Consider the following 24,976-nt stretch of genomic DNA (forward strand, 5'->3'; position numbering starts at 1 on the left):
TAGTTCATTTGTTTATGGATGAGAAAGATAGCATGTGCCTTATTTGGCCGGTACTTCCATGCTTATCCTAGACATCTCGACTATCTTCCAAACTCACTTTCCCAACAAACCGAGGGAACAGATAAAAATAGTATGTTTTGTTTCGGTGTGTGTTTGTGATAAGAGCTTTAAGTCTGTGGAGGGCCCCAGGGTGGCATTGCTAATCCACTTAAGTAGGTTTATTGGGAGTAGCGTGTGCAAAGTTGCTCTGTCTGTACTGCTCACATCACAGCTGCCCACTAAGTGAATCACAATCCATTGCACATTTCTCTCTCTCCGTCTTTCTCTCTGTATCTCTCTCTGCCATGACACATTCTTTCTGACCTAGTCTGACCACTTTTTGCAACCGTAAGTTCAAAGGTGCTGTAACGTTCCTCAGGCTGTCTTGTCCCTAGTGAACACAAACAAGCCTGCACAGACACACACTCACATGCAAAAACACAGAAACAGGTTTACTATGGGTCGGTTACCGAAAACATGTTCTGGCTGGTGTGCAATTGGTTGCTAATGTTTGGGCAACAGTTGATTTGACTTATTTATGCTCTGATAGCCTTCTCTTCTTTTCTCAGTAGGTTACTCTGTATTGCCGTGTGTTGCCATCCAGATGCCATCCAGATTGCCTTAATGTGTCTTCAAGTGTCTTAATCTCCAGCCAGTGCAAGGAACTAATTGTTTCTCACAATTATAGGAATTGGTTGAGGTTTTGAGAAATATCCTTATTAGCCTTCTTGCAGTGATACCACTCTCACGTCTGCACCATAGCTGAATGCGGGAGATGGATAGCTTAGCTTTGCATAAAGACTAGACACATTGGGAAACAGCTAGCCTGGTTTGGATATGATGTTTTAATAAGTGAGTTTTAAAGGTCATAGTATTCATTATTTGTATTTATCTTTCAGATTATTTTGGCCAAAGTCAAGTGCATAGTTTCTTTAAAAAAATAGCATATTAGAAAGTTAAGTTTAAGCAACCAAACCACTTAGGATTACTAGGTTTAGGAAAGGGTTTCTCTTTGAAGCAAGAGCTTTTTTTTCATTGCATTTTTCAGTGTTTTTCTGACAAACTATCAATCTCTAAGGTTTAAGAGCTAAGCTGTTTTAAACAGGTATCTCATTCTTCTGAAAGAGCAGGTATACTTTTATGCTTTTAAGCTATGCAACTGTCCATGTGCCCTCGTCTCATTTTGTTCTTTCTTTTGCTGTGCAACATGATTTCTTGGTGATGATCTCTTTCAGGTATTTTCCCAATGTCTCAAAATGGCTGTTATAATAATCACCTCATGGTAAAATGTTACAAACAAAACACCTTTAGATACATATTTTCTCATGGAATAACAACTGTGTGAATGTATGTATTTGCATGTATTTCATAATCTGTGAGATACTTTGACAGATACATCTACAGCATTGTATTCATGCACTGAGCAAGAGCTTCATGTTAAATAACCACAACAAAGTGCTGATGGTGCACACCCTGCATATAACAGTAAATTAAACAGGTGGAATGTTAATGTCAAAGGAATTTACATACTGCCTTGACTGAAATATGGATTGTGGCTGTATCACATATTTTACCTTATACAGTGGTGCCACTTGATCACTTATTTATCATTTTGTGATTTTTCACAAGGTCCTAAAATAATTGGATTCGATCAGATGTGTAGTAACGGTATTGGTCATTAACCTGTGTGTTACTTGCAAACACTTATTCTATCCTTTGGGATATTGCCATTCAGGAAATTCAGAGAGGAGGGTACAGTTGGTCATTATACAGCCTATCAAAGAGAGTTCTTCTGTCGTTGCAGCAAGTTAAGGACCAATGTGCTTACACTTATGCTGCATCTCAGCTCTGCGAATAAAGAGAGTGGAGACAAGCAGATTTGGCTGAGGGGGAATAGGGGTGATAAGGTTATAATCTCTCTCACTGTCTGCCTGTCTGTCTGTGTGTCTCTCTCCGTCTTTCATAAGAGCACTACATATGCAGCCAGTGTGGTGTGATGGGCATGGGCCTCCAGCAGCGAACTCAGACTCACTTCATTACTTCAACTCCATCTCCATCCGCCCTCCTATCAAATCAGCCGGAGAGTCTCTCGAAGTGGCATGCTGCAAACATCACATCTAAAGCCACGCTTCAGAAAACGGGCCGTGCATGGTTGCTCTTTCATGGCTGCAAAGACTGACACAGCATGCACACACACGCAAACACATACGCACCCAAATAGTGATACACAGTACATAATGTTAAATCACAGAAAAGAAAGAACACGTACACATAAATACAAAGCTATCCCTCTCCACACCTGTCGTCCTCAAAGCCCTCTCTCATCTATTCCTGCTCTCTGTGAAAGAAGGCACTTGTACCCACAATCATGCCACAGATGATAAAACGACACAACAGACAGACCAGAGAGAGAGAGAGAGAGAGAGAGAGAGAGAGAGAGAGAGAGAGAGAGAGAGAGAGAACAACTTGTGCCTCCACAAAATAACCTTAAGAACCAGATTTTCCATTTTTCGATTTCTTATGGGCTAACTTATGGGATTTCTTGGGGAGAAAAGGCAAAGACTACAGAAGATTAAGGAGACTGAACAAGCACTGTGTTTCTTTTTAGATGCTGAGCTCTTTCAGACAATGATGGCTTAAAAACAGTAATTTAAAGTTTAGAGAGGTGTCCTGAGTGTTCAGACAATGGTGTTCCAACACCGGGATTCAGCAAATTTCATGGCTTCCACTGGCTTTCCATTATACCTTGGCAAAGCACCACTCGCTGCTGAAATTACAGGCTGTCTAGCTCAACAGAGTTTTATGGTCATTCAGCCACTCAGCCCCCAGGGAAGTGGCAGGGGAGCCCCCACAGAGGTAGACTTCTTTCAACCAACCTGACACTTTAAACACAGTGATTCGGCTGAGCGTTGAGTGCCTGTCCATCGAGCTTGGCAGTAATAGAAAACTAATGGCTTTTTATATATATTCTTATTCCTATCATTTGATGTCTGTGACAAACAATCTGACTAAAATCAGATGAGTGTCATTCTTGGAAACCATTTCTTCATGAAGGAGGAGGGGTGGGAGGAAAACAGTTATCAGACTCCAAAGACTCTAATAGCTTCCTTTCTTCATTAAAAACAACAGTCTTTTGAGAGCCCTATCTGGTTTAGAGACTTCCTCTCTGGGCTCTGTCTACAAATATGAGTTCTTCTACGGATGATAATTTCTGTTAAATGGTACTCCTCTTCACTCTTATCACTTCCCCCAGTCTTCAGCCCAGAGAGGCTTTACAAACCATATCTCACGCTCGTCTACAGAAAGCATAACAACAACCATGACACAATAGCTGCCAACATAATTGCAGTTACATGAAGCAAATGAGAAAAAACAAAAGATGTTTCTCTATGCTATGCTCTCCCCCTCCCCTGTCTTCTCCTCTGTTGTGTTCCTCCGACCTTATCTCTCCTCTCCTCTCCTCTCTCATTAATGTCCTTTTTGTCACTGTCGTATTGTATAAACTGATTTGACATTGCAGACTTAAGTGTTCATGTGCAAACTCCCGACGAGTGATATTTGACCCTGGTTCAATCAATAACCTTGTGTGTCCTTTTGTCACTTACTCTCTTTTAACACTCAGAATGTTCTGCATTGTGCAGCACGGTTTATTACATCATGACAATTCACATGAAAAACCAAACAATACAGCACTGACCTTGTGCATGGAGTGCTACGAATATATTTTGATTAAAAAGACACAACGTATGGCAGTAATATTTTTCTTTCCACTAAAAGACCCTTTTGCGATTCGTACCGCAGCATTCTGCTCCTGCGTTCACACTTTCTGCTGGTGGTCTCTTTGTCCATTTTACCCACAGCTATTTTATCTTTAATATGCCTAGACAGAGGCCTGCCTTTTTTTTGGCAGCACTGTACTCATTGGGATTCCCAGTCAATACTCCAAAAGGGCAATGTGGACAGATGGCATTCAGTCAAAACACAAGGCAGTTTAGCTTAGCTGTCACATGACACAACCTTTCGCACCCTTACTCAGCAGAGAATTGAAACCAACAACTGCCTGATGACACAACCTCCCCTGCATTCTAAAGCAGGACATCAAATGTAGAAGAACACAAGCAACGATCTGACATTTTTTTATTGAATTAACCAAGTAATTTGTTTTATTTTGAAACATTTACTTATGCATGATTGCAGTGTTCCTTGTTTGGTGACCCAAACATTGGCTTGCAAGTTATTTTACTTCCTAATTCGGTCTTCGCCACCCCTGCAGATGTCTTACAACCCCCTACTGAATGTTATGTCATTGGGATGAATGTTAAATCAAGCGGGCCACACACAAAATCCAATACTGCCTGTTTGGTAAGGGGAGAGTAGATTATTCAAGGTTATCTGAACTCCCTAAATGCTCTCCGAATGAGGCAAACAACCGTGCCCCAGACACAGTGTACATGTTAATCACATGGAGGAACTGTCAGCGAAAATGACAGAGTTAGCAGTAATCTGTAGTTACAAGCAGTAATTAAATAGTTGTTAGCCACATATCAAACACTTGTGCGGGAAAGGTTATTGAGGCTGCAGCCATCAATGAGACTCATTAAATACAAAAAGGAGTTCAGAGTCAGAATGATGAAGAGTGAAAGAGCATGCCCTAATTGACACAGTCGAAACCACACATTGACCATTCTGTAAATACGGTCAATGTAGCTCTCTGTCCTATTGATAATGTTCACATTAATAATAGATACAATACCACTGGCGGAAGAGATTGTGAAGTAAAGCATGAGGCCTATTAATGGCTGCAGTTTTCCGCTATACCATATTCCCTTTGAGTTTACTGTTAGGAAAGTAAATGGGCATATACTAATCCGTGTATTGGAATTAAATGTACAACTCATTCTTTCCAGCTCTCATGTGTAGCCAGCAAGCTAAGCACGTCTCCACTGATCTTAAAGCCTGATTAAAGCCGCACACTGCAGCAAACTGTACTATGTATGAGGAAAAAGGTCACTAGTTGACACATGCTTTGCTTGCAAAACCAGAAGAGACACTTCACTTTTGATAACTTGTATTGTAACCAACTTGGGCACAGACATTTAAAGAGAAGAGGTAAGTGTATGCTTTTTTACTTGTCATACAGTGGTGCAGGAAAGAGTCATAAAGCTTTATGTGTCTTAAAAAAGGCAGTGCAGTTCATATATAGCCTTTGTTATCTTTAGTTTTTTACTTCTGCAGATTGCATTGTGAAGATTATCTTTTGTTTGGCCAAGCCTTGCTTCTTCAACAGGGTGTTTGATTGTCAAGACATGGTTTCACATAAAAAATAAAGTGAATAAGAGGTTAACACATGTGCTAATCAGTCAATACTATTATAATAACAATGGATCAATTGACTGTCAGGGCTTGTCTATACAGGAGGTGTTTCAGCCCATTTCTCAGTCATCACGCGTCTGTCATGTCAGAACAGATAGGTGTGAAATTCAGAACACTATAGCAGCTAACATCTATTTGCTATCTAGAAATGGAATTTAACCCTCAGGTTAACACTATTAGCACCTTTAGCTGCTCAGCCGTAGCCATGTTGAGGGACGTTTGTAGTCAATTCATCAATAATCAATATTCTCTGAATTTCACATTGAGCACTTTGGGTATCAGGCTGTTTGTTGTTGAGTCTATAGCTTTGGGGGTATTTGGATTGAGCATGTATTTGTTGATTAATTTCCTGGAAAATCTGTTTCTACACAGCCAAGTCTTGGTTACTCATTAAAGTTACAGTTCATCATAGAGAACTGGCCGAGGTGTGAACGCGAGGTCAGAGTGAGTGGCTTGGGAGTACACAAGTACAAGAGCACAAATGAAGGGTTTGAGACAAACCCTCCAGTGTGTAATAGCTTTGCATTCTGATCCCAACAGAAACACAGCGAGGGTGTTGTGAGGAAGGTTTGGAGGCCCGCTGCTACAAATATGAAAATATGAAACCTGTCGGTATAAGATTGCGCTGCTCGGTAGATACAATCAATATATATATAGTAAATTTTGTTTATCGACATCCTACTTGGATGCCTACTAAAAGGATGAAGCAAGAACATGTTGTCTTGTCCTGTGTGTGTGTGTGTGTGTGTGTGTGTGTGTGTGTGTGTGTGTGTGTGTGTGTGTGTGTGTGTGTGTGTGTGTGTGTGTGTGTGTGAGAGAGAGTGAATGTGAGAAAAAGAAAGTGAGAGAAACTGATGATAAAAGTGCAACATGATTTCTTTCAGCTTCGTCTCAGTCAGTCTCCTCACACTGTTGCCCCTCGGTGGAGGTTTGAGTTGTCAGATACAAAAGAACAGAGCAGACTGTTGATTTAAAGCAGTGTGTGTGTGTGTGTGTGTGTGTGTGTGTGTGTGTGTGTGTGTGTGTGTGTGTGTGTGTGTGTGTGTGTGTGTGTGTGTGTGTGTGAAAGAGAGTGTAGTACCATGCAAGTTTTCTGTGAGCAAAGACGGCCTGGTACAGATCTAGCATCTCCCAAACTGGGTCAGGTTACCTGTACAGTGATCGATTGTCTCTCAGCTCCCCACTTTGATAACCAGTAGCCAAAGAACTCAATCAAAGAGCACCCAGTGATCCTGAAGACCAAAGGATATTAATCAAAGATAGAAGTGGTGCATTGATCCTCAAACAATCAATACAGAACACATATACAACTCAATGCTCTTTGGGTTAGGCTTCATTGGGCTGGTGTTGGATTAACTGACATGAAAATGGATAGGGAGTTTATCTGCTTGCATTTATGCATGCAGATACACACACACACACACGCGCGCACACATACACACATGCTCACTACCCCAAAACAGATCATTTATATATAGCCCTATTGTCACTCTGTGGACTCAGCAGTCCCAAATGAATAGATGTTGGATCCATTGGAAGGAAGGTAAGAACATAGAGTGGAGATTGTCTGTTGTTTGTCTATTATGGAAGGAAATAATGTAATAACTGCAGCAGAAGTACAACCAGGTTTAAAAAAAATGTTTTTTAAAGAGCTACTATGCTTGTTCTCTGTCCATCTACAGTCCCTAGCTCTCCAGAGTACACAATTGCCTCCACGGAGACCAGGGAGAGAATGAAATCTTCCAGTGCAATATGCCACTAAAGCCCAAGCCAACGTTATATATTTGAAATCCTTTCAAATATGTATTTTGTGTTTGTTTGAGCTATGAGCTCCATCTGGAACAATCAGAAAAGCCTCCAAAGGTGAAATCCCAGCCAATCTGGCATCCAATGTGCTCCGGCGAAAACTCCAAAACAGAAAGTATCTCAAGGCATTTTTTTAGGTAGAGCAAGAAATTGTTTGCCATTCAAAGTCTAAATAAATAAAAATAAAGGAAAATATAAAATATAAAATATAAGAGTACACATTTTTAAATCTGTTTTGAGCTGTGACCCTTTCTTCATCAGAGTATGTTGGCGGGAGCTAAGCTTGTCTGCTGCAGAGACATAGCTGTGTGACCAAACCACTGACCTCCAACCCGCTGCAGTAACTTTACGGGCCAGATCGATTCGGCGACCCTCCCTCCCTTTCTCTCTCTCTCTTTCTCGTCATCTCTCCTTCCCTCTCTCCCTCCTCCCATTCCCTCTTCCTCTCTCGATCAGTCCCTTGTGTTCAAATGTAATAGGATTGGACTAGCTGTGTATCCCTCGTTTGGAGTCAGACAGGCATCTCCAGGGAAGCTACGCCTGTCGTTGAATGATCTTCCCTTGCTTTTATCAACACATCTTTGAGAGGGGAAAACGGTGCCAAGGAAAGTTTCCTCTGAGATTGTACATGAGTGTGCTATTTAAAAAGTTTCGGGAGGGTTTTTCTAGGTTTGTTCAATTGGTTTTGCACAAAACAAACTCTAATTTGTGGATGTTGTGGCAATTAGCATTACAAATACAATTTAAATTAAATTATCTTGAACAACAAAATGAAGGTGCTGAACCAATTAAGAACATAGCGTGTTACTAAATGCAATATCTCGATAAATTATCTGATTAAATATAATAACAAGTCAGTGTTTCCAAGGTCTTAAAAGACATCAACCTGTCCTGTGATGATGCCTGACATCATTTAACAGATAGAGGACATTGAGACAGATCGAGGACACGTTAAGAATATCTCACAGGATGGTGGTCATTGTGGACACTTCAAGGCTGGATAAAATCACTAATCAGAGAACACTGTCAAGCCAGGACCTCATCCCACTTTAATTGAATCGTAGTGACATTCTCTTACATGGCAGCACTTATTCACTGTAGGAGAATGCACCACCCAAACCGCAGATTATTAGAGTCACATTCAATATCAAAGTGTTGTGTATGAGTGTGTGCTTTATGTGTGTTACTGCACAGTGATTGTTGGTCTATTGGTGCGCAGGCCAGCGTGTGTCCATACTGTATGAGTGTGTATGCGCTCATCGAGCTGTTGACCTCAGTGGGGCATTACCCAGCCGCAGATAATGAGCTTTAACGTTCTATTTCATCTTTCTCAATAAGGAGGTGCACAACAGACACCTGAGGGCCTAAAGGTCAAAGGAAAGCAACTCAGCCTGAAAACAGATTACACAATGCAGGCAAGCAAGTAATTATCAAGACAATCATAAATCGGAGGCGAGGCAATAGAGTTCCACTACTTTAGCCATGTGGTGGTTGGATTTAGTGTTGGTGGAGAGGAATTGGGTTTTCGCCCACAACAATGCTCAGGCCGCTCTGGCTGCTAACCTCTACAGAAAAAGGTTAAATGTGATGTGCCATATATACTTCTCATAAGGAATTGTTGTGCATGGCTCGCAAGACTAATTTGATTTCCATAGGGCAGTAAATCATTCTTCTAACAGAAGCAAACATCTCTGGCTAGTTATCCAAAAGAGAGCGAAAAGGTGGTACAAATTGTTTTCACACGGCGCTTTTTATCACCATCTTTCATATTGTGGAACATAACATTCCTTTTAGTGCATGAATGCAATGAGATGAGAAATGTAATGCAGGCTATTGGTGGTTGTATCAAGACCCGTCACTTATTGTCACTAAATTGTATTAGCTGCCTAATCATCCGTCACACTGAGGCATGAAAAAGTAGCCAAATATTTTAGAATCTTAGAATTCACATGAGTATTATTTTTAGTAGTGCACTTTCAAGGGTCTGACACTTGGTTGAACACCATTAGGCTCACAAATGAGATTTTAAATGCATAGAATTATTAAATATGTTTTTATGCTATTATACTAATGAACGCAGAGCATATCTCCTTCAACTGGCTGGATATGTTGTTGATGGCCAGACACGGCACATGGTTCTGGGGGCTATAAAGATCTTGACAGCTGATTTGGCTGATAGTGCAACTGCTGTGTTTCACCTGCTCTCAGCAGCACTAACACAAGGAAACATGTCACGGCTGGGTAGGTGTGAATTGAATCCGGCTGCTTGAATCCAATAGAGGCCCCATGCAGCTAACGTGATCCACTAATGTTTTGTTCAGCCTAATTGAGCGTTGTCCCTTCAACTTAGCCTCACGTCTTCATTCTGCGCTTAATAGCCACAGCTTCCCTGAATGACTAATTACTTCACTCAAAAAGTTACAGCAGAGAAATATACAATTTTACCATGTCATGGGAGGGAGGAATTTGCTGTCAAACAGGAACTCTCCCCAACACTTGGATTACATTTTATTTTTTTCCTAATTTCTATGAATATAAACAGATGTTAATGAATCTTGAGATGTGTTTGCTCGTCTCACATGCACCACACTAAAATTTGTCCATCAAACCAACAAAACAAAATGCACAAACAAAAACGCAGACATTCATTCATGCCCATGAAATGAATGTCTGCCCTGCCACTCCTCAAAATACACACACACACACACAGTAGAGGATAACTCTTCTTTTGCCCTTACGGTCCCAAAGCCTTCCACCCCTGCTATTTCCCTTTTTTTCACCTGCAGAGCGAGTCCTGGCGGCAGACCCTCCGTAGCTCCAGACAGTTGGGTTTCTCCTTATCTTTATAGGAGCAATCGGGCACGATTGTCTGCCTGCGTCTTTCGGCGCAGCCCACACTCTGACAGGGGCAGAAGAGCAGTCGGTGGCTGAACTCAGGTGGCACACGGTCCAGGAACAGCCTCAGTGCTTTGTGGCAGCGCTTCTTGCTGCACGCTTCTCCCTTGATGGGGTCCTCCTTGCTGCAGGTAGCGATGTAGGCGGAGCGTTGCCTCTTGCAGCTGCTATTGAGGTTGCAGGCTTTGGCCGCATCAAGGCAGGGGTTGCAAGGTTTGTCAGTGTCGACACAGTGGAAACCTTTTGGGGCCACTGTGAGCATCCCTGTGTCAGGGGATACAAAAAAAGAGAGAAAACTCAGTGACTTTAGTGAACCTTTAAAAGAAAAACAGACATGTATTTCCAAAGAGGAATGAGCTGTTTATAATGACTTTATCATTGTTTCTGTCTTTGAGATTCGTAGCATTTAAACAAACACAACCTGGATGAAATCAATCCCAACAGTTTGACACAAATAGTTCCATTGATCCTCTGACTCAACATCATTGATATAGTTCTGATGTAGTTTACTGTCGGCTCAGATGTAATGTACGATCAACAAATAAAACACCAGGGAGTTCATTGCAAGTGTTAGACTTGAACGCTGAAGGAGACTCTTCAATATCATCCAACAGAAAGCAACAGGAGGGATGTCAGCAGCTAGTCCACATGCACTCTGACTGAATTATTGATTTAGTATGTTTCAGACCTTGAGTGAAATATGAATGAATTAAGCAATGATTTCAAATTATTTATTTTTAAATTATTCACTTCCAGTTGATCATGTGATCTGATTATAATATTATAACATTATCAAGTTGTCGTAGCAAGTTGCCTTGATAATATACATATGATAATTATAATTGTAAAATGTTTGCTATAACTAAATTGTAAGGAAAACACGCGAAACTTAGTTTAACGGGACGGCTGTAAAGCGAACAGGAGTCCAATGGAAGATATTGACAAGAGCACTTATTGATGTGAACACTGGTTGGTGGGAAGCAACATTAAATACTGTAGCATCTGCACAAAACATGCTAAACTCAAGGACTAGGCAAAGACTCCCAGCTGTGCTCTAGGATCCACTTATTGGATGGTTCAAGTACAAGATTAAGTTATCTTTTCTTCTGTGTAATCACAACGTGAAACATTGCAATTACCCCTCTGGCTACACATAATATTTGTGGCAAAGAGATTATGTCATTATGTTTTCTGAGATACACCACAGTGGCAGTAAGATAACACACTCTTTCCTGAGATATACCGGTAATAAAGCAGGATCATGTTCACTTGTGGCACCCCTCTCTTGTATTCAGGCTATATTAGAGAAGTTAACCTCCCTCCCCTGTAGATAATGATATTTCAGAGGTCGTAGCGGTATGGTGACACCCAGAGAGATTCATCTCTTATTCAACGGAACCAATCTCACTCTGTGTCGATCAGAAAGCAGGGAGCAGGAAAAAGACCATTTATTTTAGAGATGCTGGGTTGTTTCCAAGTGGTGCATCGCACGTTATCAATCCTAGAAATGGGGATACATAGAACAGATCACATCACAACTGGGAGGATAAAAAATAAGCAAACCCCCAAAATGAATGACTTTGTGGTTTTAGATCACATCAGATAAAAGGAAACTCACTGCCATTGAAGAATAGCAGAAGTAGAATATTTGGACTTCATCACAGAGACCAAAGCACACTTAAACTTTGTTTTCGTTCACTAGGGCTTTTATTTAGCTTAAGGAGGTAAAATGAAACAGGCGCTCTGGTAAACAGGCATGGTGTTATGATACATATCCAGTTCAACAGATGTAGTTGTTCAAAATAGTTTTGTCTTTTTTTGGCACAGGCCACCACGGGAGAACCTTCCCTTCTTTGTTCGAAGAATAAGAGCATTCATTTTTTTTATTCCTATCAGAATAAGACATCATTGTATTTGTTAATCGTTGTACTCTCTGAGGGTAACAGATAAATGATCCACAGCAGATGTCTGTTAGCATTACAAGCTCCGTCTTGTTAGTGTAAGGCAGGCAGAATTATGTTCAGATCATGTACTTATGCGACAGTAACAAACACTGACCATTTAAGGCAATTAGTCTTTGTTGATGTTGATTCAACGAGAATCAAAAAAAGTGGGCAAAGCTTGGCCGAAGCGGGCATGAAGAAGGGCAGTGAGGTCCAGCTGGAGTAGAGGTTAGCGGAGCGGCTGTCCAGTGGTTCAGGCTACATTACATTGATGGATTGCAGATCCTAAATCTCCCCTGGCCATCTACAGGCTCTAATGTGGGCCACTGGGGGGTCCAGGATGAAAAGAAAATAGGAAAAGGATGAGCTACAAAGATTTATTTGACCAAGCAGGGCTGAAGCCTCTTTTGAGGCTGCAGCGATGGACAGGTTTTTACTACCTCTGATTTGGGAGCTGAGATTGAATTTTGTGCTCAAGCCAAAAAGATATCCTGGGGCGAACATAACACACAAAGCCCACTCGATGGCTCTGACATGCTTACACACAAACAGGATGATAGCAAACGCGTGTGGAGCAGAGGAAGGAAGCAGAAAAGTGGAGATGGGAGGGGAAATGTGCAGTATTGTGTTACAGTGTTATAATTGATTTTTCCAAGTGCATTACAATGAAGGTTTTCAGAAAACATATTCTGCTATAATGCGAAGAGAAAGAGGTTGATAAGCTAATGATACGAGACGTATACAAATGGAAAAAGCTTTAAGAGTGGAGAGGAGACTTGAGCAGTTGATTGCAGCAGCTGATCATGACGGATGGAGAGATGAAATGAGAGGACACAGACTAACAGATTGGACAGCCACTTAGAGAGACATGCTGGAGAGCTTTCAATTAATACAGCCTAATTCAGGAAAGCATTGGAATAATTAACCCAGCACATCAGCAGTGCCATCATAAACTTGTGATGCTATGAGCATGTCTATCACCGTACCTTGCTGACTGTTGTACCATATATTAATGAGCAAGCAAGGCACTGACTGAATGAATGAACAGATAAATGGGCGGGTGTCCTCATTGATTGATTAATGGATGTATAAAACACAGCACATCAGCGTCATTAAGGGCAGGAAAAGTCGTTAATATAGTTTTTCCTGTTATATTTTGACAACCGTTTGCTGCCAAGTAAACTAATATGAATATTCGCAGATATGTTTGATGTGTGCATGAAGCGCAATACAACAAATTCATTTGGGGAACACAAAACAAGAATTCACAAAAACACTTTCAAATGGTGCATGGTCTTAGGTTGTTTACTCCCAACTACCTTGTGTGCTGCGAAAGCTCATAACTGTTTAGTCGATGTCAACCACAGTTAAAGCATCACTTTTGGTGATCCAGTCGTTTGACTGTAAATAGGCTTTTAATAGGGCTCTCTTCTCTATGGGTATCATAAATTAGACCCCACTGATGGCAATGTAGTGGAAATAAACATTTATTCTTTCCTCACATATAATACACACGGGGAGAGAAAGAAAGAGTGGCAAAGGAATAGAGAGAGTGAATAGAAAAAGAAGCAGAGAAATACAATGTGAGATAGAGGACACCTACAGGGAGACAGGTGGAGATGAACAGAAAATTACATAAGACCTGTGTTCCAGTGAGAAAAGAGAAAGAGGGATAATAACGAGAAGGAGAGAGGTGAGGGAGGCAGACAGAGCATGCATGAATGAGAGGAAAAGGATAAAAACGTAAATGTACACTGTATCTGGATTTTGATGCTTTTTTCCCAAAGAGTAAGGGATCTTCTTTCCCCGGTAATTGCTCTCTGTCAGCCTAATTTGAATTCTGCATTTCATATATCATCCCATACTCAAGGGACACTGCGCTCTAGAGGGGAGTTCAGCCCAGGTTAGGAAGAGGCTCTTGGCTCTGGGTATGTTCTCAGTAATTAGGAAAGGTGCCAAAGTTTGGATTTAATACGGCCCTGGGTGAGCGTGCAAGAGCTTGTTAGGGAAGTGTTTAGTCCGGACCCCGAGGAGCATGTCAAGCATCTCCGTGTCAAAGGGCTCATCAGTCATTAGCTCTGTACTTTGTGTCGCTGTGGGGTTTCCAAAGGGGAGGAAGAGGGTGCACTGGATCTACAAAATCATCTCACTAAGCTCTATTGAGCAACGTATTGACGTCATCAGAGAACGACCGGCGGAGTTCGTGAAGTCTTCTGTTCTGAGGGATCATTTGAATTTTACCTCTGAGCATGAAATTATTGATGCAAAATTAACCAGCGTAGCGGATGAGAGAGAGTGAAGGCAGATGAAAATGATGAGAGATGACAAATATTTGTATGCGAGAATAAATATGTGTGCAGAGGTGGGAGAGTGCTGTCCAAAAGAATTTTAAATCATCGTAAACACACTTCTAAATACTTGAGCTGTTTATGAACATCTGCCTTCAAGTTGAGCTTCCTCTGGTGAAATTCAAAGCATGATACTCCTCAGTGGCCCCCTCAGTCTTAATATGCATGCTGTTTAGCTCCTTCAACTGTCACTGGCAATAATGCAGAATGTAGTGAAATAATCTAACAGGATGTGTGTGCCTGGTGAACCTACACAATATCAACAAACTGCTTATGTGTTCATTATCCCTGTGCAAGTAGAGAGTAACTAAAAATACTAACAAACTGAAACATCAAACATGTTCTGTGGATTATTCCCTATTGTTTAATGCAAACTTGTTAGAAAAACGCTGACTCCAACAAAGGGTCTCTGATGAGTGAGCTTTGAACAACAACTCTCATTACTGACCCACAGAGAGACAAGCAAGGGCTGGAAACTGATTAGAAAATTCACACGGAATAATGAAGCATATAAACAAAGTAATATAAATACACACAGCCACAATCACAAGAATACACTAAACCAATCTTGCACAAACAAGCACAGGCACAGATACACTCAGACCCCTAATTACCAAAAACCCTGATTAAACGCGTGGAAAAAAAGATCTTAGTGTTTGCCTAAGTAATAGTAATTGTTATGAGGGCGATGTCAAAATGTAAAACACACTAACAGCATGCTGAGCACGGCTGTTTCACTGGTCCTTTTTTTCCCCAGCTGTAGAAACAGCATTCTGGATTTAATTGGATGGTGGACACACTGAGCAAAGAGGTGAGAGGCTTAGTGCTGAGAGTTAGAAGGTCTAACTGGGATGTTAAAACTTAATTCCTGGAGGGACCCTTGAATGTAGGATTCTATGCTGCCCTCACTTGCTAATAAGTTAATTAGCTCAGCGTTGGGTCAAGAGAACAGAATATATTTCATGTGGAGCATATTAACAGTTACAGTTAATTATATCTTGGCATGCTGTATGTAATATAATTCGTCTGGCCATCAATTATGTGGGTTCTGGTGCATTGTCGAGGGGGAATACATGTATTAGGCTATTGATTGGACAGCATCCCTGCCTTGAAACCATGAAAATAACAGTTATTTACTGTTTCCAGCATTTAAGTGTGATGACTTGCTGTTTTGTTTTCCATCACAGTAAATTGAATATCTTTGACTTTTGGACTGTAAGTAGGTCAAAACAAGCAATTTGAAGACCTTGCAATTGTGTGGAGCACTTTTCACTATTTTCTGATAATTCATAGTCCAAAAACAATGAATCGATTATTACAGAAAATAAGTGGCAGAAAAAGGTTTCTGCATTCATCAAACAAACGAGCATGAGCTCATCAGGGAAAGAGGTGGGAATTATTTTCTGAAGTATATACTTGGGGTGAGGAGGTGTCTGTCATTGGCAGGTGTGGGACTGTGAACAAGACAAATTCCTAATGCTTCATCTTTTTTGTTTGATTTTGTTAGATTCCCACCGGCGTTTAGTCCAATTTCATTAGAGCAGGGAAAATATGCATTAATATTACTTATTGCGCTCAACTCTTATAACAACAAAAGGGGTTTTGGGTAGAGAACTGTTTATCAATAGATTTCCTCTGGGAAATACTCACTAAGCGCTCCTTATCATTTGTTGATGAAGATTGTTCATGAGTTACATGAGTGAGTATTTCTTTTTGCCAGGCTAAATATGTCCTATGCAAATGTAGAGAAGCTTTTCACTGAAAACCATACTGTTACTGTGTGTGTCCCTCAATGTAAAGTGAAGAGGTAGTCGGGCTAGATTGAGGAGTTCAACTTTGATCATGCTTGGGTGTTTTTATGAACATGTAGAATATATGTGCTAGAATACAGTGTTGTGCCTCTCTTTTGGCAAAATGACTGCAGTAACTGGAATAAAATACAATATTTACTACATAATTGGCTAATACAGTCTTGGTGCTCTGGATTGGACCTGTTTTAGCCTTAAATACCAAGAAAAGAATTATAGATAAGTTGATAAATGGTGGTAAAGGGCAACTCTGGGCAGCAGTAAGGAAAGAAATAATAAAACAGTGTTGTACTGGCTGTGAAGCAGACTTTACATGCACCCTTTGCTGCAATAATATATTTTTGAATGTGGTAGTACTGAAACTTTACTTCAGACACTGATAATAAGGTTATCTATTCTTTCTCTTGATCAATCACTCACTAAAATGGCTGAAAGGCATATTTTCTGCATGCATCTTTTCATTTTTGAGGCATTTAGGATTTCATATTGTGTTTCTGTATAACAGAGCTTACTGGTTGTTTTCATACTCATAGTAAGGTAAATGTTGACGATAATACCTACAATACAAGTGTTGGACAATTTCAAAGAATTTAGATCAGCTGGTCTAAGTCATTACTACTTCCAATCATGTCTCCACTTTACCATCTCACATTCCAGTGGTGAAGTCCTTAAGATATGTGGTTGTCATCCCCACCGTGTACTCCCCTACAGTAACAACTCCAACTGCCTCTTAAATAGGGTATAAGCTGACATGAAAAAAAGTTACTTTTCACAATTTTCCCACAAGCTTGGATATTTTACTGGGTAAACTTTTACTCCAGCATCTCCGGTCTCATCTCAGAGGTGCAAGCCTCCTCGCCTCATACTGTCACCCTGTAATGTGGCAGTCAGGAAGGAGGGCTTTCTGTCCTCAATTTCCAGCTGAAATTTTGGTCACATGGGCCTGTTACCAATCTGGTTGGTAATGCATCAGTTTCATGACTGGCTTCAGAGGAAATGGTAGCCTCTCCTCATTGTTTACAAGACCCAGTATTACTTTAATATGTCTCCTAAACGCTCCAAATCTAAACCGGGCCCCACAATGTATTTCCTTTTATCAACTTGGCACACTGTAGAGGAAACTACTCACTCCCAGTAAAAGTGACACACCCACAGTCACTTTTTCCATATTTGTTCTCTTCTTACTGGAAGACTCCCTTTTTCATTTCCACAATGGAGCAATAATGGTATCCATATTTGATCTGATATCTGTAATGAAGATCTCTGTTTTCTGTATGTGTAGTTCTAACATGCATGCTTATGTTATACCCTGGGGGCATTCTTTATACACCCATAAGATTCATCATGTTCTATTGGGCGTGGGTGTTCAGACAAGTGGTTTAGTCTCCAAGTTGGAAACCCGGTTCTTACTAAACTCCTCTTGTGGTTGGATTGGCTTACTGTCTGGGACAACTTGGACTGCACATGTACAAATCATAATCACAAATGTATTCAATTAAATTGTATATATTTGACCTTACTCTCAGAAAACATTACCTCACAAAACGTAAATCCTCATCAATCAATCAATTACAGCAAAAAGGGCTCACATTTAGCAGATGTAAAGCATACATGTGTATGTTTTTTGTGTTAGTCCATTTTATTTGATTTTTTTAATTAACAGCTCAGGGATGTTCAAGGAGCAACCTGTTTGTGCACTTTCTGAAGATGTTTTGCACTGTCAGTTCTGTTTTTGAATAAAGGGTTGAAAATCAATGCTTTTTTGTTTTTTTTATCCGATTCATCGATTAATCGAAAAAATAATCAACCGATTCATCGATTATTAAAATAATTGTTAGTTGCAGCCCTACCCAGTTGTGTGACTGCACCCTGCACGGTTGCTACACTATCATGGTGACAAAATCTGTCCACAGACAGATGGACAGAAATACTTTGAATTGTTTGCATATTTTTGATTGCTTTCATGTTTTTATTGTTTTGAGGTTTTTCTTCTTTTCAATATTTTTTTACTTTTGCTTTTCTTTTTCGTACTTTGTGAATCGTGTTCTATTAAAGGTGTTGTACCAAATAAAACCTATAAAGATGAACACCTGCAATAGTATTCAAAACTGTTATAGTTCTCACTACAGTCAATGTTGCCGTCACAGCTGGGAACAAAACGTTGATGAAAAAGTAATGTAACACATTATCTTTCTTTCTCTCTGTGTTCCTCCATGTCTCATTCACTTTTTATCTGATGTATGTAACAAGTATGCTTGCAGTAACAATGAATCTTGAGCTAGTACATTGCTCTTCAAGGATATTGCTGGTATCAGAATGTGATTATGGCAGCTGTAAGTTTTAACGAGGGAGATTTGCTACAAAGCCCTACCTACATGTGTGAAGAGAGCTATAGGTTTACAACACGTAACCATTATCATATTTCAGGCTGTGTTACTAGTTGTGGGTACTGATTGTACTATGCTTACTGGAGCTGTCAACAGCAATCCCACTAGACAACACCAGTGTTTTTTTTTTTTTTACTGCATTCCCACTTGCTGGTTTCCAGAACTCACTTCCAGCTAGCTTTCAGTATTGTCCTATTCACATGTTTGCTTGCCTATATAACCTTTACTCTCTTTCCATCTATCATCTCCATCATCTATCAGATAACCATGCCCTATGCCCTGACACTGACAGCATGACATAGCGATAAAGAGTCACAGGTCACAGGAGAGAGCAACACCCAATAACCAGACTGCTAAAGCAGAATGTAGACAGGTGGGCAGGTGTGCAGCATGTGACAGTGGGCCAAAAGGTGGAAGAATATTTCTGTCACTGCCCTTCTTTCATAAGATGAGTAACACGTTTCGAAGCCTATTGGGCTCTTCACAAACAATGTGGCAACAGCACCACTGCACTGAAACCCATTATTTCCAATAACTTAAGTGGCGCCGAAGCGGCTTTTTAAAATCTGGTTAAACTTTGATCGCGGAGTGCAGTAATGCACGATGAACCCGGTGGCGAGCACAGCGCAAACTGTGTACTATCTGTTTGAAGCAGTATCATGGAAAGATCTAGGAGAATATGCCGCTCTTGTAGGGCTGCTTTTGGAATACATAATTGTCTGTGTCTCTAAACCAGAGAATCAGGGCCATAATAAGTGTTCATACAACCTGGTGACTGGCTGGCTCATTCACAGCTATCTTAAACATCTTCTCAAAGTTATTAACTAGTCAGTGTGAGAAGCAAAATGGCTAGTCATATGTTTGATTGTTCGTTTCTTGTTTCTTTTGTGACACTAAAGGAAGTCCACCTTGTTACAACACAAACCACACCCTCGCCCTTAAGTGGTGGTAGATGTGGCGCGAGAGACCCCACAAGGCCTCGCCGCCATAACAGCAAAGAAGCCAATGGAAGAGTTGAATGATGTCGATGAGGACACTGCAGTCAGCCCTTGATGCAACTGTGATGAGAATTGAGGTGATGAAACACTGCTGACGCAGGTGCACAGTGCCAGCGAAGCCAGGACAGGAAGAAGCAAGTATCGTGGTCACGGAAGGGTAGCCTCTGCCCTCATTTAAGGGACGGACCACACTGTGTGTACAGTGCATACTAATTTTCAGTTTGAAGATATGCTAAAATGAGACACAGTCCCATTAGAAGGAGAAGCCTGTGTGAAATAGTTTTGCAGGTATCACTTGGGGCAATGCAGAAACTGATTCTCCATATGTTCTGTTTAATTTAAACTTCAGAGTGAGAATGTGTGTATGCATGAGTGCATGCAGTAGTATATCATTCTTTTTCATTTCTTTTACAACGTATGTCCCTTATCTCTCTCCAGACAAAAACTTTTAAAGTAGCAGAGATTATTTTTCCATTTCCTACCTTTCCTCTTGGAGAGTATACATTTCCCTGTCCTCATCAACCAACCAGATATCATATATTCCCCAGGTCTCTATGCAGTTTAACATTTGTAGATGGGATTATTAATACTTTTATGTGGTTTAGTTATCGAAGTGAGGAATATTTTCATAAAACAAGTGTATAATTACTTATCCATTTGCTGTGGTTTTCTCTCAGTGCCCCAATTAATTAATCTGTCCTCAGAATTGATAAATAATGAGGAAAGCTTGCGGCTAAAGCGATTTCAGAGAGCAAATCCAATTTTTCACCTTGGAGAGAATGGAAGAAACAGCTGAAGCAAAATGGATGCAGTAATGAGTCCCCTGTTGTATCTTAATATGTCTAGGTACACTGTGCTGCGCTCCTTGTTTTACCAGAGCAATTGCATTTTTACACTGGCTAAAGAGTGTCTGTACTTTGATTATTATCTCGCTTGAATGTTTGTTAGCAGGGCATCTCAAAAGTGATAAACATACACCAACAACACCATTTAGAAAGTATTTTATGTATTCACTCACTAATCCTGAACTGGATCATACCCATGCATATTACACAGATTTTCCAACATTTCAAATATCTGTGTTTTTTTATTTTAACCACAAATGTCATCCAGTTTCTACCAAATTTGTCTCACAACACAATTTAGAATGAAAATATGTTTCCCGTGTTTTGATATTGCATACTTAAAAACTGCTTGCTTAATCATTGAAAATCTTGACTTAGGAAGGCCACGGTTCCAGACGGCATCAGCTCAAGGCTCCTCAAATCCTGCGCAGACCAGCTGTGCGGGATAGCAGAGCACATCTTCAACTTGAGCTTGAGACTGGGGAAAGTACCACAACTATGGAAGACGTCCTGCGTGGTACCGGTACCAAAGACCCCGCGGCCCAAGGACCTCAACAGCTACCGGCCGGTAGTGTTGACAGCCCACCTGATGAAGACCCTGGAGAGGCTGGTCCTTGTTCATCTCCGCCCTCTGGTGAGTTCATCCCTGGACCCACTTCAGTTCGCCTACCAGTCTGGCATCGGGGTAGATGACGCCGTCATCTTCCTGCTGCAGAGATGCCTCTCTCACCTGGAAAAGGCTGGAAGCACTTTGAGAGCCATGTTCTACGACTTCTCCAGTGCCTTCAACACCATCCAGCCTTTACTTCTGAGGGACAAGCTGGAGCAGACCGGGGTGGACCACCACCTGATTGCATGTATCCTGGACTACCTCACCAACCGTCCACAGTATGTGCGGATACGGGAGTGCGAGTGAGATCGGGTGTCCTGCAGCACGGGAGCCCCACAAGGAACCGTTCTGGCTCCATTCCTCTTCTCCATATACACCTCGGACTTCAACCACAACTCTGCAAACTGCCACCTGCAAATGTTCTCTGACGACTCGTCAATCGTCGGCCTCATTTCCACCGATGACGACAGGGAATACAGAGAACTAAATCAGGACTTTTTAGGATGGTGCCAGCGGAACCGCCTCCAAATAAACTCCAGTAAAACCAAAGAGCTGGTGGTGGACTTCCGCCGGGGTAAACGCCCGGTACCGGTGAGCATCCAGGGACTGGACATTGAGATCGTCAAATCTTATAAGTACCTGGGTGTTCACTTGAACAACAAATTGGACTGGTCCGACCACATACACGCACTTTATAAAAAGGAACAGAGCAGACTCTTTCTGCTGAGGAGACTGAGGTCTTTTGGGGTGCAGGGAGAACTCCTGAAGACCTTCTTTGACTCTGTGGTGGCATCAGCCATCTTTTATGGAGTGGTCTTCTGGAGCAGCAGCATCACTGCAGCTGACAGGAGGAGACTTGACAAGCTGGTAAAGAAGGCCAGCAGCGTGCTGGGGCGTCCTCTGGATACCGTGGAGGTGGTGGGGGACAGGAGGATGATGACGAAGCTCTCATCCATGATGAGCCACGCCTCCCACCCCATGCAGGACACTCTGGTAGCTCTGCACAGCTCCTTCAGTCACCAGCTGATTCATCCCCGGTGTCTGAGAGAGAGGTACCGCAAGTCTTTTCTTCCCGCTGCGGTCAGGCTCCATAACACACTGAGCTCCCAGTAGACCACTTTGACAATCGAACACTTCAACTGAACTTGGTCACTTTAGCATTCACCTGGTGCAATATTACATGCAATACGTTTAAGTACTTTTTTATATATACTTATCTATTCAGTCTGTATATTAATATTCTACTGTTTTACTGCTTATTTATATTTATTTATATTACTTGTTTCTATTTTATTATTCTTTTATTCACTTGTGAGAAATGCTGCTCTAATCCTGTAATTTCCACACTGAGGGACTAATAAAGGATTATCTTATTTCATCTTATCTTATTTTATGGCCACATTTCTTAAGCACATGGTGCGACTGCAGCTATATTTAAATTATGGGAGCACATACTGCTTTGGTTCTGAATTGTTTTTGCAATATTTAATGGCATTTCAACTATATAACTACAACAACATATATAGATTGAAATGATAATAACTCAGTGGTCATGAGTCTTACCAACTTTAAAATGTATCCTTGTACAAAGCCCTAAAAATACCAATCATTAATCAGCATGATCGTTAACTATAAATATTGTTGGTGCAGATCTCAAATCCAGATGCAGCTTCTAAACAGCTAAAGTAAACAATGTTGAGGATTTTGCTGTCTTGACAGAAGAATGCGCTTTCAGAATGCTTTCTAGATGAATATGCACTATATCAGGAATTGTAGTTTTATCAAAACTCAAAAATAATCAAAGCCTGCAATTTTTCATATGTATCCTGATACTCTCTGCTTCTTTCAAAATATCAAACAGTCGCATTTTCAAAAACAAGTGATACATTGCTGATTTCAAGCTAAGGGGATTATACAAAAAGCTTGTCTTTCTTGTACCTCCCAGTTATAAAACAAAGCAAGATACATCCGCCAAAAGAAAAGGAAATGAGTTGGCTTCAGCGTTTGTAGATTGCTTTTGGCAAACAAAAATCATAAATACATAGAAGAGAACATCCTCTGGAAATTTCTGTCAGAACAAGATGAAAGAAAACGATTGAATGTTCAAGTGACTGCAGCCTATAGCTTTGGCAATGGACAGGCGTCGTGCCAGTGTCCCATCACACCTATTGTATAACTTGCTCCTCAGCACTGCATTGACCATTGTAGCTGTGTTTTATAATAAGATCTGCATTGATTAGTGATAGCATGAAGGCAATAGCCAGTAAATTAAAAAAACAGGCTATAGCTCCCCTGGTGAGTGCTGGGCTGTTTAATTAGTAAACCAAATAGGAAATCGAACTGAAAGCTAAATCAATAGCTGGGAAAATGTGGGGTAATACACTGAGAGTATATGGATTACCTCACAACAATCGGCGTAGGTCCCAAGAAACATTAAAAGAAAAGCGCCCAATTCATTCAGGACAGTTGACTGGTGGAATGCCAGTGCGGAAAGATCAGCACAGGCTTTTTAGCCTCTACGCTGTTATTTATCACAGAACCTCCATTTCACCATCTCCAGAATGCATAGTTCCACTCACATGATAAACCACAAAGAGCTGAGTTCAAATCAAACCTGTGATACCTGAAGAGATGGAGGCCAAGCGGAACGCATCAGGGTGTCGGTTTGGTGCTACGGGTTCATACGGGGATGAGTCATCCATGTCTCCACCTGAAACAAAAGTAAAGATTCATTATCAATCAAATGGTTGACGTTACCTTTCAAGCAGAGCATTTGAGCATTTCCAAAGAACAGAAAATGGAGTGCAATCTAGGAGACGGCTTTCGAAGGTCATGCCCCATCAAATGAATTACTGTGCCCAACCACCCACCTGCAGGCTAAGCTTTTGGCACCAAACTTTGTGTTTCAATAATCTATTCATACATAGTAAATTTAGCAATGTGCAAGAATTCATTCTCCACTCATCCCTCTCTGAAAGAACACACTCGAACAGAAAGGCAATTCAGTTTATGTTCCTCATGGAAACACTGTAAAAAATTAGATTTGTATGATGTAATTTCTATGTATTGGACTGGCAGACCAACAACTGACTGAGTTGGGGGGGTTTTCATATGGAAAACAGGATGTTCATCTTGATCATAGCCGAAAGACTAAAGCACGAGCAATGCATCTTCCCTGCTAACAATGTTCCCAGAGCTGTTTGTAAAAAAAAGAAGAAAAAATTAAAATCTAATTAGCACTCAACTGACTGAGTCTCTCCCATGTGCCTGCTTCTCTGTAGGCCCTACTCCCACATTTAAAATTCATAGCCATTCGGTGTGATTGAGACAAACCCTCCAGTGTGTAATAGCTTTGCATTCTGATCCCAACAGAAACACAGGGAGGGTGTTGTGAGGAAGGTTTGGAGGCCCGCTGCTACAAATGAGAAAATCTGAAACCTGTCGGTATAAGATTGCGCTGCTCGGTAGATACAATCAATTTATATAGTACATTTTGTTTATCGACATCCTACTTGGATGCTTACTAAAAGGATGAAGCAAGAAAATGTTGTCTTGTCCTGTGTATGTGTGTGTGTGTGTGTGTGTGTGTGTGTGTGTGTGTGTGTGTGTGTGTTTGTGTGTGTGTGCGTGTGTGTGTGTGTGTGTGTGCGTGTGTGTGTGTGTGTGTGTGTGCGTGTGTTTGTGTATTTATCAGTATAGAGTTCAGTGTTATCCATGTATCCGGTATCATCAAATATTCCGTAACATCAGATATGTTGCTAACTCACTAAAAGTTGAATTTGTCCACAGAAGGTTTGTATATACTGGCACACGGTAAAAAGGAATGACTAAAGTGAGATCATTAGAGGAAAAGAGAATAACTAAAGGGAATTTTCTATCATATTTTGTCCACAGAGAAACCCAACCATAGACTTGTGTACATTA

The 24,976-nt window shown here is 40.9% G+C and overlaps 1 protein-coding gene across 1 annotated transcript in view; it reads right to left on the reverse strand.

The window, feature by feature from the left end:
• The window catches only part of LOC306740590 (GDNF family receptor alpha-2-like), a gene marked incomplete at its 5' end in the record, with an annotated part of 44,977 nt that overhangs the window by 10,469 nt on the left and 9,532 nt on the right, over window positions 1-24,976 (reverse strand). Inside the window, 2 exons of the mRNA XM_079222808.1 lie at window positions 9,999-10,377; window positions 23,676-23,762. Of these exons, the coding sequence (XP_079078934.1) occupies window positions 9,999-10,377; window positions 23,676-23,762 (466 nt within the window). The remainder of the gene's footprint in view (window positions 1-9,998; window positions 10,378-23,675; window positions 23,763-24,976) is intronic.

Source organism: Taurulus bubalis, assembly GCF_910589615.1.
Source record: "Taurulus bubalis genome assembly, chromosome: 8".
Taxonomy (NCBI): Eukaryota; Metazoa; Chordata; class Actinopteri; order Perciformes; family Cottidae; genus Taurulus; species Taurulus bubalis.